At 32.4% G+C, this 19,796-nt stretch overlaps 1 protein-coding gene across 2 annotated transcripts in view; it reads right to left on the reverse strand.

Moving 5' to 3' along the window:
* Positions 1–19,796, reverse strand: part of LOC106876274 (EGF domain-specific O-linked N-acetylglucosamine transferase) — a 48,355-nt gene that overhangs the window by 12,510 nt on the left and 16,049 nt on the right. The window contains exons 2-12 of one of the 2 annotated variants that reach the window (XM_014924766.2): positions 19,609–19,789; positions 16,119–16,213; positions 13,348–13,456; positions 11,416–11,516; positions 10,431–10,535; positions 8,530–8,636; positions 5,998–6,101; positions 4,643–4,735; positions 2,050–2,121; positions 719–805; positions 549–617 (exon numbers count right to left, since the gene is read on the reverse strand). In XM_014924766.2, coding sequence (XP_014780252.1) covers positions 549–617; positions 719–805; positions 2,050–2,121; positions 4,643–4,735; positions 5,998–6,101; positions 8,530–8,636; positions 10,431–10,535; positions 11,416–11,516; positions 13,348–13,456; positions 16,119–16,213; positions 19,609–19,767 — 1,101 coding nt within the window. In that variant the 5' untranslated portion in view covers positions 19,768–19,789. Of the gene's footprint in view, positions 1–548; positions 618–718; positions 806–2,049; positions 2,122–4,642; positions 4,736–5,997; positions 6,102–8,529; positions 8,637–10,430; positions 10,536–11,415; positions 11,517–13,347; positions 13,457–16,118; positions 16,214–19,608; positions 19,790–19,796 lie in introns of those variants that run through there. The other variant, XM_014924767.2, reaches the window with a different exon arrangement.

Consider the following 19,796-nt stretch of genomic DNA (forward strand, 5'->3'; position numbering starts at 1 on the left):
GAAGCCCGTCGTATATATGTATATATATATATATATATGTATGTGTTTGTGTGTCTGTGTTTGTCCCTCCACCATCGCTTGACAACCGATGCTGGTGTGTTTACGCCCCCGTAACTTAGCGGTTCGGCAAAAAGAGACCGATAGAATAAGTACTAGGCTTGCAAAGAATAAGTCCTGGGGTCGATTAGCTTGACTATAGGTGGTGCTCCAGCATGGCCACAGTCAAAATGACTGAAACAAGTAAAAGAAAAAAAAAGAGTATTTATATATATATATATATATATATATATAAATAATACTAATATATATATATATATACTGTAGTTGCTCTTTACTAATTTCCCTCACATTGTGTTGGTTGGCCCTGGGTTATAGTGAATGACTTACTCAAAATGTCATTCAGTGCAACTGAATCCAAAAGCATGAGACTGCAGAGAGAGAGAGAGCAAATACTTTGACCACACAGTCAGACATGGCTGTGCCTATATGTATTCAAAAAAATTGGAAAGACTAAGTTTTTTTGTTTGAAAAACCATTATCATACTTACTTCCTCTTCATTTAAAATTCTACGATATGTTGTACTTCGAGTAAGCACTGTAACTCTTATCTTATGTAGCTGTAAAATAAAAGAAATAGATAATTTGAGTTTCGTATAGTTTCGACATGTCAAAGTGTCAGCTCTACAATTTAGTGATATGTCAAATTAAAAATGCTTACAAGTGGTCCTTCTTGAGATATGTTGAGACGGTGAAGGATATGTTGAGAGAAAGCCCGGAAATAACCACTCTTTTCACATCCAGGTACCTTAAAATATTAGAATAATCCATGATAATAATAGATAAAGTAACATTTTTAGTGTAAAAGCACTTGAAAAAAAGATTTACACTCAGTAACTCCATAAAAGTATTTCCTTAAAAACTTTTGTGGGTGTATTTCTAACAAACTAACAAAAATGCCCTACCAGTGTCTTTCAATAAACTTAGAAAATAATCAAAAATTTGGAGGGATTTAAAAAAATAACTATTTTTATTATTAATCTGACATTTGGAACTTAAACAATTCTTATATAAAATGATGAGACATTTTAATTTAAATATGAACACTTTAAGATAGTTAGCTGTGGTAGTCTCAAGCAGGTTTGTATTAAAAGAGTTGACGTAAATACTATATTTTAAGTCATTCTCTGATGTGATATAGTCAACTGATCGATTCTTTATGATTAGCTGTATCCATTAATGGATAATCAGTTCTGTCATGTGACTGTGATATAAATTTTCTGACAACATAGTGTATCTTCAAATTTTCTATAAAAATCATAATTTATCAAGTTTTCTGATGCCTGCAACTTCAGAAACTTCACAGGTAGTCAGAAATGATTTTAAAAATCACAATATGGATGGGAGGGAGGGACCCAGCACAAAGACACGTGCACACATACATATATATAAATCGTATTGGGTTGAGGAATAATTCATGAATGTTTTTTCAAATTTAGAAATGCATGGAGAAATAAAATGCATCGGCAAAATGTTTTATGTTATTTGAAAGAGAATTTTTTGCTCTACAAGATAGTGATTTATTGATTTTTGTGTATTTTCAGATCATTAAAATGGAATGTCAAGTGGACAAGACTGAGCATTTTTGACACCATTTGCTTTTTGCATTTAATGGAGGTGTTAAGGCTACTGAAGCTGCTCGTGAGACTTGTGCTGTATAAGGAGAAAGAGCAATGTCTAGCCTACCGTTTTTAATTCTAACAGTTAAGTAATTATTGTTATACAAAAGACATTCAGACATTCAGTATTGAAAAATTTATTCTTAACAATCCATGTATGCATTAGAAAAGAGAAAAATTAACCCTTATAAATAGCATCCAAGAAAATTCCCAAAGGATACCATGAAATACAGTGCATGTGATGAAACAAGAACAATTTAAAGTCTAGAAGTTCAGAAAGTGACTTCCTAACCAACCCATGCTAGCAATAACAACAGATATAAAAAGATCATTAAAATTCTAATATTTTAAACAATAGAAAATAATACCTTACCAATGGCATGTTATAATACATCCCACTTCTCATACGAGGCAGAAATGAAAACACTGCATCTTTAAAACACACCTTCAAATTAAAATAAACAAAAAATATGTCATTGATTAATATTTTTTCCATCACTGTATTATTATTTCCAATTAGCTTGTTAGTGTTCTCAGCATCAGCCCTTTATTATTTAAACCAACCATATCTGGTCAAAATACTTTCTCTGGTTTATGTTCAAACTGGCTAAATCCAACCTTTCACACCTACACTACAATGTCATTCCAAAAATAAATAATCACATCATCAAAATCTTGAAGGTACAAGATAATGCGTAAATTAGTTCAAAACAATGTGAATAAATAAGCATTTCATGTGACAGAGTAATCTGAATGTTAAAGGGTTAAGTTTATTAACACTAACTTAACTAACAAACTGTTAAGCTGGTATCTTCAGTGTTTCAGATTACTATATACATTGAAGATTAGAATTAACAAAAACAGCTGTTACAAATATAATCAGTTAGTCAAATATATTTTGACTTTCCCCATCAACCTATTTGTCTTTCTTTTCAGGAAAAGTCCTTTGTGAGAGGCACACAGGACAATAATTAATACATTTACTGTAGTAAACATAAAAGAGTCTACTTAGAAATACTTATGCAATGAAGAAAAGACAACATTAGCTCAATGACTAACAGTATTTTTAGTAATTTTGGTATGAGGTTACAACTGACAATTCTGCTTGCATTTCATATTTATTAGAGCTCCTCAGTGGATAATAAATGTAGTGATGAGAGAAGCACTAAGCAGATGTACAATATTGAACAGGAGCAGCTGTGAAAATATAACTTATTTTATGAAATATATTACTAAAGTTAACTATAGAGAGATGCCATTGTAGGTTGAAGTATTTAGGAATCAGTCCCAGACTTGCCATAATCTCTGCTTTGGCAGGATATCACTTGTTTAGGTAGAACAATTGAAGGTTTTTCTATTGAAAAAAAAACAGACACACGAAGCAGCACACTTTATGGTGTTGCTGCTATGAATTTAAAAAAGAAGCTCAAATCACAAAAGTATCATAATCATTATTTTGACATTCACCTTTCTATGCTCACTTGGGTTGAAGAGAATTCATTGAAACAGATTTTCTACAGCTGGATGTCCTTTCTGTCACCAACCCTCACCTGTTTTCAAGTAAGGCAATATTCCTCCATGACAAAACATGTTTTATGAAAGATTAGAAATGAAGCTTGATTGATGGTGACATTTGTTTATGCCTATCATGCATGGAAATAGTAATACACACAAACATATATGATAGGCTTCTTTCAGTTTCTGTTTACCAAATCCACTCACAAACCTTTGGTTGATCCAGGGCTACACTAGAAAACACTAGCCTAAGTGCCACATAATGGCTGAACCTGAAACCTTGTGGTTGGAAAGCAAACTTCTTACCACACAGCCATGCCTGCACCTAGTATCTATTTATAAAGTGTGAGTATCCAAAAATCTTAATTCAAGATGTTTTTCAGTACTCAAGAAGTTAAACTGTACAATATGATATATTAAATACTTAAATCAATTGAAAGTGCAAATTTTGTTATTATTTATTCCATTGTTTTCCTATCCAAATATACAGGATACTCACTTTGACATTAGTTTCTATCAAGGCAATGTTGTTGCCAAGATATGTAAAGTTTTAAAAGGATATAAAATTATCACTTCTCCTCACATTAACATCTATTTTATAAAAATAATACTTTTTTGTGTTGACACAAGCTACAGGATCTGTTGAATGATATAAAAAATTGAGCACAAGTGAACTGAAAAAATAGCTGTTAATTAAAGGTATCAAAGATGATAGCAGAGAGATAACTCTGCTGATCTGCCTGTCAAGTAACTGGACAATGAGTAAGTATAAGCACTGTCTCAAGTTCTAGGACTCACAGGGCAGTTACCTGGTTTCCATGGTGTATAAATGGACAAGATCACAACATTCCTCTTGAACAGGATGCCAGTCTATTGTATGATTACTCATTTATAGCTGAGTGAACTGAAACAACATGAAATGAAGTGCTTTGTTCAAGAAAACAATGCATTGCTTCGTCCAGGAATCAAAATTAGAACTTTGCAATTGTGAATGCAACACCTTAACCATTGTGCCTTCACTCAACAATGAGTGCTGGGTGAAAAAATCACAAGCTCTCAATGGGAGACAAGGTGAAGTCATGTCTCAGGATGCAATGCTTCTTAGATAATATGCAATGCTTCTTAGAGAGAGAGAGAGAGAGAGAGAGAGAGAGAGAGAGAGAGAGAGAGAGAGAGAGAGAGAGAGAGAGAGAGAGAGAGAGAGAGAAAGAGAGAGAGAGAGAGAGAGAGAGAAAGAGAGAGAGAGAGAGAGAAAGAGAGAGAGAGAGAGAGAGGGAGGGAGAGAATTAACTATGTATTGTACAATAGATCTATTCAATCTATGTTATGAAAAAGCAGATGTTAAGCTAGTTAAACTACAATGATGGTAATGATGCTGTTGATGAAGCTGATGTGCTCAAAATAACTTCCTGTAAACTGTAAATTGCATGCTTTGTCACATAACCACTTACCCGTTTACCATTATAGTCACCTAGCCGGATAATTGGATGCTTAGTAAATGCTTTCCAAGTCAATTCAAATAGTTCCCCGTATCTGAGAGGGCTCTGAAGTCAAGAAATACAAAGTTAAATGTCAGTGTGAATATTAACTTCATAAACATTTTTTTTTTTTACAATTCAAGATACTTTTTCCATGGATATTTTAAGGAAACTCTACCAATTATATCCAAGCGTATTATGCTAGCTAGTATTTACAGCTTACATTAATAGAAACCATGAACTTATTGACACATGCTCATGTGCATGCAATCATTTTAACAAGTGTATACAAGCAGCCTGTGTTAGAATGAACAGTGCTAGGTATTCAACCATAAGGCACTTGCTCTTTTACTTTGGATGTCTTTGACTGTTAGAGCTTAAATCCTATCTATCTTCTAAGTCCTATCTCTAAATTAATAGTGTACACGATGAGGCAATAAGGATGTGTGTAAACAGTCACTTAACTGTTTAACAGCTGAAAAACAGCCAAATCTCCTTCAAATCACACCATCCTATCTTCATGAAAAGGAAAGATAAAGTGGTCAATTTAAACCTTGATATACATACACACACACACACACACACACACATATTATAAGATAACAGGATAACACTGTTAGTAGGAGAGGTTTGGAATCTAAAGGAGGAGGGTGAAATAAAATAAATTTGTATAAAATAAAACGAGACAAAACAAGGTATGAGGAGGTTTAATTTTTGTGATAGATTTAGGGATATAAAAGTTTCGTAAGTTCATGGATGTAAAACATCAAGGATATATAAAAGGCTTATGGATAGGGAAGCAGATATAAAAGTAGATAGGTAATATATATATATAACCTATGTATTATTCCAAAATGTAACCACATGTGGACTGTAGGCAATTTTTTCCCCACTGTCTTCCTTTTCTTTTGGACTTTCCTGTGTTTCCTGTTTCTGAAGAAGAGCTTTGCTTGAAATGTAAAACACCCTTTCTTTCCTTCTCTGAGCATCTTATTAATACTTTGCATGTACCACATCCTTAAATTGTTTTTCTTTGTCTTTTTTTTTTTTTTATTAATTATATATATATATATACATATACAGCAATTATGCAAAAACTGTTAACTTTACTTAATTGCTAATTATATGGTATCAAAATTTCCATTGCACTACAGTGGAACTGTGTCAATGACCAGATTGCAATTAAGGCAACAAAAAGTTTGCCACCAGTTATATGTTGGCTGACACTTAGTCTCAGATCAAATTGTTTGATAGAAAAGTACACCTTCAATACATTTAAATTCAGACTAGACATATTATAACAAAAATATAAAATATAAGGCACTTACTGTATCCCACATGACAATATAAATGTCAGTACTGAAGGAATTATTCATATGTTGTGTTAAATATAAGTTGATAAAATCACAGAAATGATGATATAAGTTAATACCTATAATAGAAATTTAGAAACAAAAATGAGAAATATGTGGTAGTAAAGTAAATAAATGTTAAATGATGATAATTAAAACCAATCAATTTTTGTCTTTAATGAAGAATAACAATATATCATATACAAAGAAAATAAGGTTACATTACATTTGACATGCAACAAGCTATTTGTTATGTTCAGCATGAAATTGTCATCATCATCATTAAATGCCTATCTTCAATCACAACCATCATACAATCTGCCCTTCACTCTGAGGGAAAAGACCTTTGTTGCAAGCAGTGGTAGTAACTTACTAAACTTTTTCCAACCTAGTCATATTCTATACTTTCAGAGCAACCATCTACCTTGCCATTTACATCTCTTAGGCAACAAAATCTATTGACTACTTCTTGTGAGTCATCCAGGTATTTAAGAGAATCTGTTCTTAATGTGTTCATAGAATATACTGCTCCCATGCATCTGTCACATTTGAAACTTACTTTCTCTGTTACAAAATTTTTGGGAATACAGTAGGATCTCATATATGTAGCATAGTGAGTTGAAAAACTTTGATCAACTGAGATTGTCCAACCAATTAGCAGATATAAAGTCCCTCTCAAAGTGTCTAAAATCTAAAAACAAGAAGCAAGGCATCTGCTTTGCTGAGGAGGTCTAATAAGACTGACTCATATCTTATTACCAGCTGACTTAATAGTAAGCCATCAATGTAGATTGGAGTAGATTTGTTCTTTACAGTGCTTAAGAAATTCAATTTATTAATCTAATTGGGGTTATCTTCCTTGCTTATTTTTAGCATTTAATCACATCACCTAGAAGGACTTTTTTCTTAACTAATCAGTTGGAAAATTTCAGTAGATCAAAGCCTTTCAACTCACTATGTTGCACATGAACAATCCTACTATTTCTGTATTTAGCATGCACAACAATTCCCCATAAGTATTTTCCCCTCAGCCATATTGTTAATATTTTTGGAAACCTTGCTCTTTTCCACAAAAGCAATTTAGCAATTAAGCTACAGGAATTCATTGGTTTTTGTTCATTATAAATAGAAGAATGGTACAACAGAATAGTGCTTCCAAATTTGATTTGACCTTTCATTTGTTTTCTTTTTTATAATATAATGAAGTCAATTTTGTGAGGTATGATATTTAAATATGAAGATCATATCCTCCACTAGGCAATAAAATATATCATCAGACTGATTTGTATGTTGATGTTTAATCAGTATATCCTTTTTAGAAGAGATGAAATTCCAAGCAAAAATCTAAATAGAATGCTTGAACTGACCTGGAAAACATCCAAAGGATTAAATGATGGAAAAAGAAATTTTACATCGTACTATTTTAGTGCATTCTATTTTCTTTCTCCTGTATGACTAAATATATTAATCTAAAATCTGTATATCCTCATAATCAGCAGTACATTTAGAACATTTTGTTTATATATATATATATATACATATATCACTCACTTTCCATTACTGGCATGGGTTCAGAAGTATAATTTGAGGAAGTATTTTACAGCCAGTTGCCTTTCCTGATACCAACTCTTTTACAATATGCAGGAACAGGGTGCATGTATTTTAAAAACTGGGATACACCAAATAAAAATTATCATCAAAAGACTGTTCAAACTAGAAAAAGAACTTTAATAATAATCTTTCCCTGAATATTGTATGTTTGTAATATCTGATAACAATTTCTGTTAACAATAACAATGTTAGCTTAGAAATAGGGACAACTTGAACATTGTCTGTGCAGAACTTGATTCAAATTATGAAGAAATTCTAAAACCTTTATTCATCATCATCATCATCATCATCACCATTTGAGCAAGCTTCTTAACCACTTGGCTATGCTTGCGCTTTCATTAAAAATTAACCCTATTTAAGGCAGTGAGCTAGCAGAATTGTTACTATGCCAGGTAAAATGCTCAGAGGCATTTCATTCATCTTTATGTTCCGAGTTCCAGTTCTGCCAAGATCAACTTTGCCTTTCATCCTTTTGGGGTTGATAAAATAAGTACCAGTTGAGCACTGGGATTGATGTAATTAACTTAGCTCCAACCCTGAAATTGCCGGCCTTGTGTCAAAATTGGAAACTAATATTAATCCTGTCTGAGGTGGCGAGATGGCAAAATGCTTAGTGGCATTTCATCCGTCTTTACGTTAAGAGTTCAAATTCTGCCAAGGGCAGCTTTGCTTTTCATCATTTTGGGTGTCAATAAAATAAGTACTAGCTGAACACCAGGGTTGATATAATTGACTTCCCCCTCACCCAAAACTGCTGGCTTAATCCTATAAAATGAAACCATAATGAAATCCTGCATAGAACAACCTCTAAAGATGAGCATTTATAAGAAAGATAGTTACAATACAATATTATATTACAAACAAAATTTCTTAAAACAGAATCAAAAGATTGCTTACCAACATCCATTTTCATAATGATTGTTGGTTTTTCAATATGAACATCACAATGTTCTGTATTATTAGTGTAGAAATTAAGTGATGAATAGTTCTCTAGTTCTGCAAACCTATTTAAATTTAAATAATACAAGAATCATCAAGGGATTAAATATCCAATAGTATTTTTGTATGTTATTTGAAATAAAATTTCAAACATGTTGATAACTTTCAAGACATCCTACATATCTGAAAAATTGATTGAAATGTTGTAAGTACATTAACAAATCTGCTTTGGTGACATTATCTTAGTGAGTGATGTGAATAATAATTTAAGAAATCCTGTACAGATATATATTTTTTTTTATTATCTTTTGTTATTAATAACATTGTTGGTTATAGGTTTCCAATGTACCAATCACTGGTTCACTTACATTTTCAACAGTGAGAAGTAATAAGGGTTTGCTCGTGCAACTATGGTAGAACAAATATCACAAGGGATTTCATCCAACAGCACTAATTTATTATTTTTCTTGTCAATATAAGGTGGTATCAAGAAGTTCTCAGACTAGTTCTGTAGTGCGCCAACAGATGGCAGCACATGGCTGTGTGTGCAGTGAGAGCTAGCAGTGACCTTCATGAGGCAGTGTGCTGAGTGACGTCTTACTTCGTAAGTTGTGAAATTTGTGTTTTTGTGATCACGTGTATGCGGTAGACTGCAATTTTTGTCATGGACAGGAAGTTGGAACAAAGAGCCAATGTGGAGTTCTGCATTAAACATGGGAAGTCTGCTACAGAGACATGGAGCATTCTTTGGTAAGCTTATGGTAATGAGGCAATGGGTTGTCCACAATGTTTCAAGTGCACAGGCACTTCAAAAGTGGAAGAACATCTCTGGAAGATAAGTGATCTGGAAGACCTGCCATGAATGCCACCTCCAGAAATGTGGAGAAAATTCATCAGCTTGTGCATAAGGTTTGTTAGAGGACAATCAACGACATTGAAAATGTTGTTGGTCTGTTGTATGAGTCTGTGCAGGCAATCTTAATGTCTGAATTTAACATGCAGCATGTCTCTGCCAGTCAATGACATTTTGAAGCATCTGAGGAAGGACATTTGGCAGAAGTGATTGGATCTGTGGAGCGTGAAGAATTAGATTCTTCATGACAACAATGTACCTTGTCACCAAGCTTTCATCACTCATGAGTTTCTTGCCAAAAACAACATGTCACCTCCCCACCCACCCTATTCACCAGATTTAGCACCTGTGGACTTCCATCTCTTCCCCAAGATGAAACTGCAGCTCAAAGGTCATTGCTTTAACACCGTTGTCAAGATCAAGAGCAGATTACAGAAGGTCTTCAACTCGCTTACGGAAAACGACTTCCAGGTCAGATTCCAAAAGTGGCAGGAATACTAGTACAGGTAAATTGTTGCACAAGGTGACTATTTTAAAGGGGATGTTAAAACTTAGGTAAATAAGTTACTTTTTATTAAACATAACTAGTCTGGGAACCTTTCGATACCACCTCATATTTACATTTCCCACTCAAATACATTCCCCCCAAAAAAGGACAACTCTCCCCATGTACACACACACACACAATTGGCTTCTGTACAATTTCTTTCAACTAAATAATAGCATTCATAAAGCACTGGGAAAATTGAGACTATAGTAGAAGGCACTTATCCAAGATTCTGAGCAGTTGGATCAATTCTGCAATTGCAAAGATAACATCTTAACCACATAGTGGATATTGTACATTTTACTTCCATTCCCCTTAATATGAAAATTTTATATTCAAAATTTACATTTTCAATGAAAAATTAATTCAAAATACAATCATTAGTAAGGGTTCAAAATTAAAGTCTTATAGAAATCAATAAAACGATGTAAAAGAAAATGAATGAAATTGTGAACATACCATGACTGAAGTGGACTTTTATGTTGCCCTTCGGCCCGTATTAAATTTTTGAAAATATGACAATGGCCCCCAATTTCATTTTCTTTGAGAATGTCTTCTCGGAATCTGTTCAAAGACAAGTTGCACATGAAAATTTTCCTTTTATCAAAACTTTGTTTCACTTCAAGAGATACAAAATAAATACTCCAGTAAATTCCTTCTTTCAACTTTTTAATTAACATAATAAAAAGACTTAGCCTTTTAATGCTCTATGCATTATATGGTGAAGAAAATGACCAATATTCTAGTTGGGAAAGACCTTATCAGTAAAGCACAAACTTCATCATACTTGATGAAATAGTGATTAAACTAATTGTGAAATATTCTATATCAGTTATTGTAGGGAAAAAAATGTTATTTAGAGAATAAATACCTTAGAGATACTACCTGTATGAAAAAAATATAGTTAAGTTAGTGACTTTAAAGATCAGAAACTGGAATAAGTCTGTGTGTTGTAAGAAGAGAATTCAAATATACAGGCAAGACCCAAGTCACATTTTTATGGAAACTAGTGTATTCTAAGTTCCTTGTTATTTTTGTATGTAAATGTCATGTAGAAATGAGACAATTAAATCATATTACTCTTGTAATTAGGCTGTAGATTATCAAACTAAAAAGAACATGTGAGAGTTCAGATTCTTGTTGCATTTGAAGATGTAATTAGTCTGTTTGTGGTATTAGGAATTACACTCCAAATCTCCACCCTTACACTAGTAATTTTATGAGATTCTGCAAAGATGATAATTTATATATCATAAAAAAGTAACAACTGCTTAATTGTAGCATCATAGGTTGTGAAGTTATCTCATCATTGTTGTTGCACTACATTTTTAATCAAATTCTTAATTCTGTTTGTTTATAGGTAAACGCCATACTATTTTGATTTGTAAACAGGCCCTAAAGCCTCAAATGCTCATGAATCAAGTATTAGTAAATAAACTATTACCTGTCATTCCCAATATTGAGATCAATATTTCTGAAGTCAATGTAGATATTGGTTGCTTCACAATATCGGAAGTACTTGCAACATTTTAGAGATGAATCACCCTGTAAAAGGAAAATATCAATTATTTTCAAAGTTAAAAGCTGTTTGGGATATTGATGGATGGAAGCCAACTGGTTGTAAGACATTACTGAATCATTAAGCTGTATAAAATTGGTTTAAAGGTGTCCCTGAAATATTGCATATCCATAAAGATTTCATAGTAAAAATTAGATTCCATAGCGTTTTATTGTACAATAGTAAATTAATATAAATTTATTTATATATTTTCTCAGTTAATATGAATGAACTTCAAGGTTAAGACATATTCTTCGAGAAATTATTCTTAAATGAATAATTGGGTGAACTAAATAAATAAATCCAAACTATTTTAGTTAGATCTGAAACTATGAGTATGGGCCAGAGTTGTAATTGTTTTGGAAAGAAGGGTGATTGAAAAATATATAGGAACAGCATTAAATGTAAAAGTTTAAGAATGACAACCAACATGCTCATGGCATATTTCAAAGGAACTTGTTGATGGAAATTAGAGGAGTTCATAAAAAAAGATGGTGGGCAAGGAGAAACCTCCAGAAGACTGCAGTTCTTGGGAGAAGTGGGGAAGGATTGATAAACTTTAGTATAGAGACTACATTAGTATTCCTTGATCTTTTAGAATTTATGGCTCACTGGAGAAGAAACAAAAATTTTCTAGAGCATTTCACATGGAAAATTTACATTAAAAAAAAAATTAGGAAAATATAGAAATCTATTGCTTGCTATGCATTATTAATTACACTTCTACATAACAAAATGTGTCTAGATTAAGAGATAGAAGAGAGGAGCCAGGTGAAAACATAATTTGATAACATCCTCCTTGTTTTCTTTTTCTACATCACAAGAGTCCATGGGGCTGATGATTATGCTTTCAGCAGTGTTTAGCTGATGAATGACAAATCACCCATGGATAAAATACTACTTTATCACAGATAGCTTTTGCACAGGAGACTTGAATTTAGCACTGCAATCCAACAAACTGCTGCACTATTTATCTATCATATTATTGAATGAAGGTAGTGACTTTGGATTAGCTTACTAGTAGACCAGTTTAGTAGTATAAGTTTGTAGAAGGAATGGATAGCTGAGCTGATTGGGTATTAGATAACCAACCAAAATTATGTATGAAAGCATGGCTTGGATTTGATCTCACAGTGTGACACCTATCATAACTTGGATCAACCAAAGCCTAGTAAGCGAAATTTGGTAGATGAAAACTGAGAAACTGTCACAGGGAATATTCCTGTTTTACAGTAGCAGACATAAAACATTGCTGTATTTACACTTTAACACCATCACCTTAGTTGTGTTTGGCTGAGATCACACTGCTTGTATTCAAGCAAGGTCTGCCCATTTTTTCTTACCTATCTACATAGTGATATGTCTCTTGTCTATGAACACACTGCTGTGCTGGTGATAGCATGCAAACTCTTTGCCCCTTTCCCTTTCCAGGGTCCCTGAGACTGGTGGGAGCAAGGGAGAAATTCACTACCTTCATTCAATTAGAAAGTAACGACTTTTACATATTTCCCAAGGAGATTGGGAAATTGTAAGTAAAATCAAACTGGGTCACAGGCTCAGTTTGCTGACAATTTGCATAGATGCTGTAATTGATACCTAGAAACCATTACACTAATAACAGTAATTACAACAATAACAACAACTCACATGGACTTAGGGAGGAAGAAAAATACATTGTTGGGAGAAGAAAGAGAAAAAGTACAAAAATAAAATCAATATGAAATGAAAACAAGGTCAAAGATAAGGGGGAAAGGAACCTTATTAATACTTGATATCAGGCAAAAAATAAATAAAAAAAATAAATTCAAGTAGAATTACAAGTTTTTCAGCAGTACAGTAGGATTTTAATTCTTCTCTTCTTTTTTTCACATAACCAAAATCTCCATTTTCCCAGAATGATTCTATCTGAGACTTCTTGTCATAAAACCTAGTAAAAGAATTGAAATAGAACCAAAAGCAGGTCTTTCCTGAATTACATAGCAGTGAATCTCAAATTTATGTAGTATAAAGTAGCAATTGTTTAGCTTTTAGACTATGAAGAAATAAATACTTTAGTTTTAACAGAAGATGCCTGTTTTTTTTTTTTCCTTTTGTATTGAACAATGAAACCCAGGAAGAGTTATAAACTACACATAAACACACATGCATACATACATCTAATATAATGCAAAAACTAATTTCTGTGTGTCAGTGTGTCACACTTAGGCTCCCTCTCTCATTATTCAATGAGAGAGGTATGTGAGAGAAAGAGGAAGATGATGAACAACTTTGTTTTTTGATAAATTCCTGTTGCCAACATACTGAACACTGGTTTTTGTTTTATTTTTTGCTTTCGTTAATAGATACACATATAAAATACACTTAAATTGAAATAAAGTTTCCCCAAAATTAAACATCTAATATAATGCAAAAACTAATTTCTGTGTATCAGTGTGTCACACTTAGACCCCCCCCCCTCTCTCACTATTCAATGACACTCCTACCATTCCTCATGATGGGGTGAGAGTAATAGCAGGCATAGAGATGGTGAGGGGGTGGCAAAGACAGATAGAGAGAAAGAAAAAGAGGGAGAGAAAGAGAGACAAAGAAATTTAGGGAGAGTTGATAATGTTTTATTAAAAGTAGTAGTATTGATGGTGGCAGTGAGAGTAATAATAAAAGAGAGAGAGAAAGTGTGGGCATGTGAGATAAAGAGGGAGATGTTGTACAACTCTGTTTAACCATGTCTCTTTGACAGAAATTCCTGTCACCAACATACTGAACACTAACATTTTTGCTTCCTTTAATAGACACACACACACACACACACACACATAAAATACACTTTAATTGAAATAAAGTTTCCCCAAAATTAAACATATCTAATATAATAAATGTGAATGTCAGTGTGTCACACGTTTTCAACTTTAATAAATCCTTTATATTGGAAGCACAAGACCTCAAATTTTGGGGGAAGGGATTAAGTCGATTACATCGACCTCATTATGTTACTGGTACTAATTTTATCTACCCTGAAAGGATGAAAGGCAAAGTCGACCTCAGCGGAATTTGAACTCAAAACCTAATGGCAGATGAAATACCGATAAGCATTTTGCCTGGCATGCTAATGATTCTGCCAGCTCGACGCCTTAAATACAATATAATTAATATAATAAATGTGAATGTCAGTGTGTCACACTTTTTCAGCTTTATTCCTAGAGGCTGTAGCCCAACATATACCATTTTGGAATTAAGCTGACTCTGTGAGTAAATTAGAAACATTCTGGGCTGAATCCGGACCTACAATCCTGAAATTTCGGATTCCCAAGTTTTCCTTACTGTGATTATTTTCGGTGATTTTTTACGTGACTTTTTGCGACAAACTTTTTTGTACGATAACAATTTTTATAATCTAAAGGTTAACTCCATGAATAAATTAAAAACATTCTGGGCTGAATCCGGACCTGCAATCCTGCAATTTTGGATTCCTATGTTTGTATTACTGTGATTGTTTGTGGCGATTTTTTTACATGATTTTTTTTGTGACGAATATGATCATCATTGGGATATGACTCTGGAGGAAGCAATTGCAACAAATTTTCCAAAACAAGTCAGAGATCTATTTCCAGATCCTCCCATTCGGAGTCAGTTGCTTAAAAGCTAGTATATACATGTATGACAACCTGCTATAAAGTTTCTGTCTGCTAAATTCTACTGACAAGATGAAGGTCAATTTGAGGTCATGGTGGTAGACACTTGCCCAAAGTGGTTTGCAGTGAGATCAAACCAGTATATAAACACATACAGAGATATACATACACTATCGGCTTTCACACAGTTTATGTTTGATAAATTCTTCTCACAAGAAATGAATAGAGTTTATAAGCCCAGTATCCTGTACTGTGACTACAGTAGAAGACACTTGAATTAGATGCTGCACAATAGTGAGATGGAACTCAGAATCATGTGCTTGTGAAACAAAAATCTTAAAATGAAATTGATTTACTAATGAAACAAAATTTACACTTAGTAAGAATAATTTAACTAATTTTATAATATACAAAAAGCAAAAGATAAAACAATGAAGTAATTAGTTTAATAAAATACAGTGATTTTACGAAAGCAAATGTTTATATTAATTTTAAGAAAAACTTATAGTTTGGTACTGTATAAACAAGAATTATGTAACAAATTCAGTATGATATTGAAAGATAATTAATTTAGATAAGTATATACTTAATAACAGGCTATTACAAGTAAACTTAGATGTCTATTCATTTTCCCCAGGTTACTGTAGAACAAAAGTGTATTCAACTGTTAAGGTATAAAATTTAATTTGTAATTATCTAATGAAAAATATTTTCGAAATGTGTTACTTATGTTCTTGAATTTTTAGCTTAATTTGAACAGCTTTACAAATATCAGTTTAACAGCTTTATGACCAGATCTTCTCAACCCTAATCCTTAATCCATGAGGTGCAAGTGGTGAGAAGAAAATGTACTGATGAGTCAGGTTGATCTACAAGTTTTTAAAAATTCAGACAAAATATTCCTTTCATCCAAAAAAACGTATTTACAGAAGTTTTGATAACAAAAAAATGCATGCTTACCATCCATTACTGGAATCAGGACAATGGGGTGTAGACATTTGCAAACTGGAATGACAAGATTTTTCATAACCCCAACATTGCTTTGAGTCCAAATGCTTGTTGCAAATATTAAAACAAAACAATGTTATTAAAATTTAAACAAAAAATTTAAGAGCCATATTATACAAACTTAAAAACAAACACTATATATAAAAATAACAAGAAATGTGAAGTTTCCTAATAAATACATATACTTGAAAACAAATGTCACTGCAGGTGGAAGGAAGCAGTCTGATGCAGAGTTGGCTAATATAAGCAGTGTAGAGAGGGCAAAGATGATACATAAATAGAGGTTTACTGCACATGTCTGGTAATCAACTATTGAAATAGAAAAATATAGTCTCACAAACAGCTGTTATGCCAAAACTAAATAAACCAGCTCAAAAGTGTAACAGTCTTACACTGGTATATGTGCTGCAGTTTTAGCAGAAAGCTTCATTTAAATTTTATCTTTTATTTCAATGAAAGTGCTGGTTCACATGTTGTGTACCTTGAGATTTGTACAGATGAAAAAAGGGTCTCATAAAATTTTGCTGCACCTTTTCCTTTTCTCAAATAGTAATTTTCAATGAAATTAGGGACATACAATTAGTGAGATTCATTTAACCTTTTAACATTTAAACTGGCTATATCCAGCCAAAATATGCTACCTGTTTTATATTAAAACTGTCAGATCTGGCCTCTTACATTTACCTTACAATGTTATTCTAAAAAATAAACAATCACATCCTCAAAATCCCAAAGCTACAAGATGATTGCCGAATGTTGATTAATCTATTCTAATGAAGATAGGAATATTTGAATGAGATTGTTCATTGTTTTCATTTACTCCTTGTAAATGAAAACTGTATGGAGAAAAGTTGCCATGTGGCACCTTCGACAAGTATCTTCTACTATAGCCCCATGATGATCGAAGTCTTGTGAATGGATTTGATAGATGGAAACTGAAAGCAGCCTGTCATGTACATGTATGTATATCTGTGTGTTTTGTGTTTCCCTGACTTGACATCAGCTGTAAGCAAGTGTCAACATCATACAAGCCATGTCTTTCATTTTCAATCTTCTGAGATATGTCTAACCATGGGGAAATATTATCTGCCATGGAAACAGGTGAAGACTGGTAGCAGGAAGAGCATCTTTGCTAGACCATTATTTGGTAGACCAAATATTGCAGGTTAGCTAACATTCTCTAGCATAGCAAGTAAAGCAAAAAATTACAAACATTCCTGGTTGACAAGACTTCATCAGAAGTATAACCTTTGATGTTGCTTACTGGCTATTGTAATAAATGGTCCTTTATAGAGAACTGAATGTTATGTTTTATTCTAGAGCTTTCTAAGGTCTTGTCTTGTACTCTCCTACGATGGAAGTTGTCCTAAATTGTGTCTAAACAAATTTGAAATGGTTGCTTATCTGCTTCATAGTATTCTAAATAACATATTTGTTTATCCAACATGATTTAATATCTTCTAAACCTACAGAAAGTTATCTACACACAATTTCAGTACAATTCCCAGCTTAGAAAATTAAAAATTATGCCTTCTTTAGCTTTCAGTTAGGATATACAATACTTATGAGTGGGTACTGAAAAGTTCTTGGTTTTGGGTAAAAGAAAATACAAGAGTATCAATTAATTATGATTTTATTCAACATATTCCCCTCTCAGAGTCACACGCTTATTGTAGTGGTCCTTGTAAGCCCCATAAAAGAACTTGGAAGTTTGGGCCTCCAACCAGGCCTTTTGTGATATGCTTAATGCCAGGAACTTTTCAGCACTCCCTTGTATATAAAAAACAATGTAAAAATTTCCATTATATTAACATACCCAGAATATACTAGCATTGGTTTCAGTTAAAGCAGCTAATCTTGATTTTGAAAATAGTGTTTTCTTCCTAACTTTCAGCAGGTCTAGATAAAGGCATTCACTTGTCATATGTTGCTGCCATTTTACATTTTGGGCCAATTTCTTTCAAATGGGATGTGAACATTTGTGTTATAGTATGTGCAATGTATTTTATTGTTGGTTAGCCTTTTGAATAGGTGTTTTTATGGTATCCAAACAAGTGAGTAAATGGCAATAGTTAAGTGATATGATATTAGCTGCTATTTGTAATGCTTAACAATAATATAGAATATACATGGTGCATTAATCCATTCAAGAATATCATTACTTCGTTTTTAGAATCTGCCTAATTAACCATCTCAAATTACAGTCATTAATTTAGATACTTAATTTTTCATTAATGACTATTTCATTAACAAGATAGTTTTAAGCACTTTTAAACTGTAATCATGAAGAAATCTTTTACCAAAATGGTAATTTCATTTAGTGATTCTGTGAAGCAAAATTTACGAACAAGGTTATAATACATAAAAATCAAACAAATTTACAGTTTCTCCATGACCTCTTACTTTACACTGCTCACTATTTTGAAAGGTTTAACCTATTATCATACAAATTATACCCACACAATTCTAAATGCAAAAGTCACAGCAAATATTTTTCTAGCTAGTAATATATATATATATATATATATATATATATATATATATATATATATATATATCAGTTTTGGAGTGGTACTTGTTTGGCAAGTGACTAATTCTTATCATTTATTGTTTTTAGAATTTTGTTTTCCAGTATAAGTCAAAAACATACTTATCTATTCTAAAATTGTTTAAAATTAAAAAAAAAAAATTACCAAGAGGGTTACTTTGTGACTATGCCTGCATAATGACAAGAGGACAAAAATCTGTTCATTGAACAAAAAATACCTTGTAGTATTTCATTCCTTACAAGTTTATCCCTTTACACCCAGGTTGGCCTTGCTATATATCCCTTTTGGGGTTGATAGAATAAGTATCAGAAAAAGTATGGAGGTAGATATAATCAACTAAATACCTCAAAGCAGTTACCACAGCATTGCTGCAGTTCAGTGAAAAGAAATATCCACAATATAAAACTAATTTAAAAGCATTTGACAATGATGTTTCCTTTTCTGAACTAAAATAAATAGAAAAGATATTGATGCCATCTGTTCTTAAGAACAAAACAAAAAGAATATAAAAGAGAAAATGAAAATGTCATTTGTCCTATAATATTTCTAGAGGAAGAAATTGGATTAATTTCAAAATATGAAATTAATGTTACATTTTAATGTCATTGAAAGAAGCAAAGCTTATGCCATGATAAAACACACGCGTTTTTTGAAAGTCAGTTGTAGGAATTAATATCTTTAAAAGCAATTCTCCTTGTAAGGTACAATTTCCTTAGATTTATAGGGCACAAAGATTGTTTATGATACTTATGTTTTACCAAAAGTATTGGCCATGTAAAATACAGTGACAACAACCAAATGATTGAAACAGGTTTGCAAAGAGAGTTTACAAGAAATTATAGCAATAAATGTACAAAAATCATAAAATGAGTTCTCATTTTCAATATACATACCTTTTTGTACGGACACTTGTTATCAGTTTTACATTTCTCTTTTAAATGTAGATTGTTATAAAAGAAATAAGGGACATGCTCTTCATGTAATACAAGATCTTGCCACAAGTCTTCAGCAACAACTGTTGTTACCAAAAGAATGAACAGTCCATACATCATCTTTCTTACAACAGCTGTAAGTCTGAAAG

The sequence above is a fragment of the Octopus bimaculoides genome, chromosome 1 (genome assembly GCF_001194135.2).
Source record: "Octopus bimaculoides isolate UCB-OBI-ISO-001 chromosome 1, ASM119413v2, whole genome shotgun sequence".
Taxonomy (NCBI): Eukaryota; Metazoa; Mollusca; class Cephalopoda; order Octopoda; family Octopodidae; genus Octopus; species Octopus bimaculoides.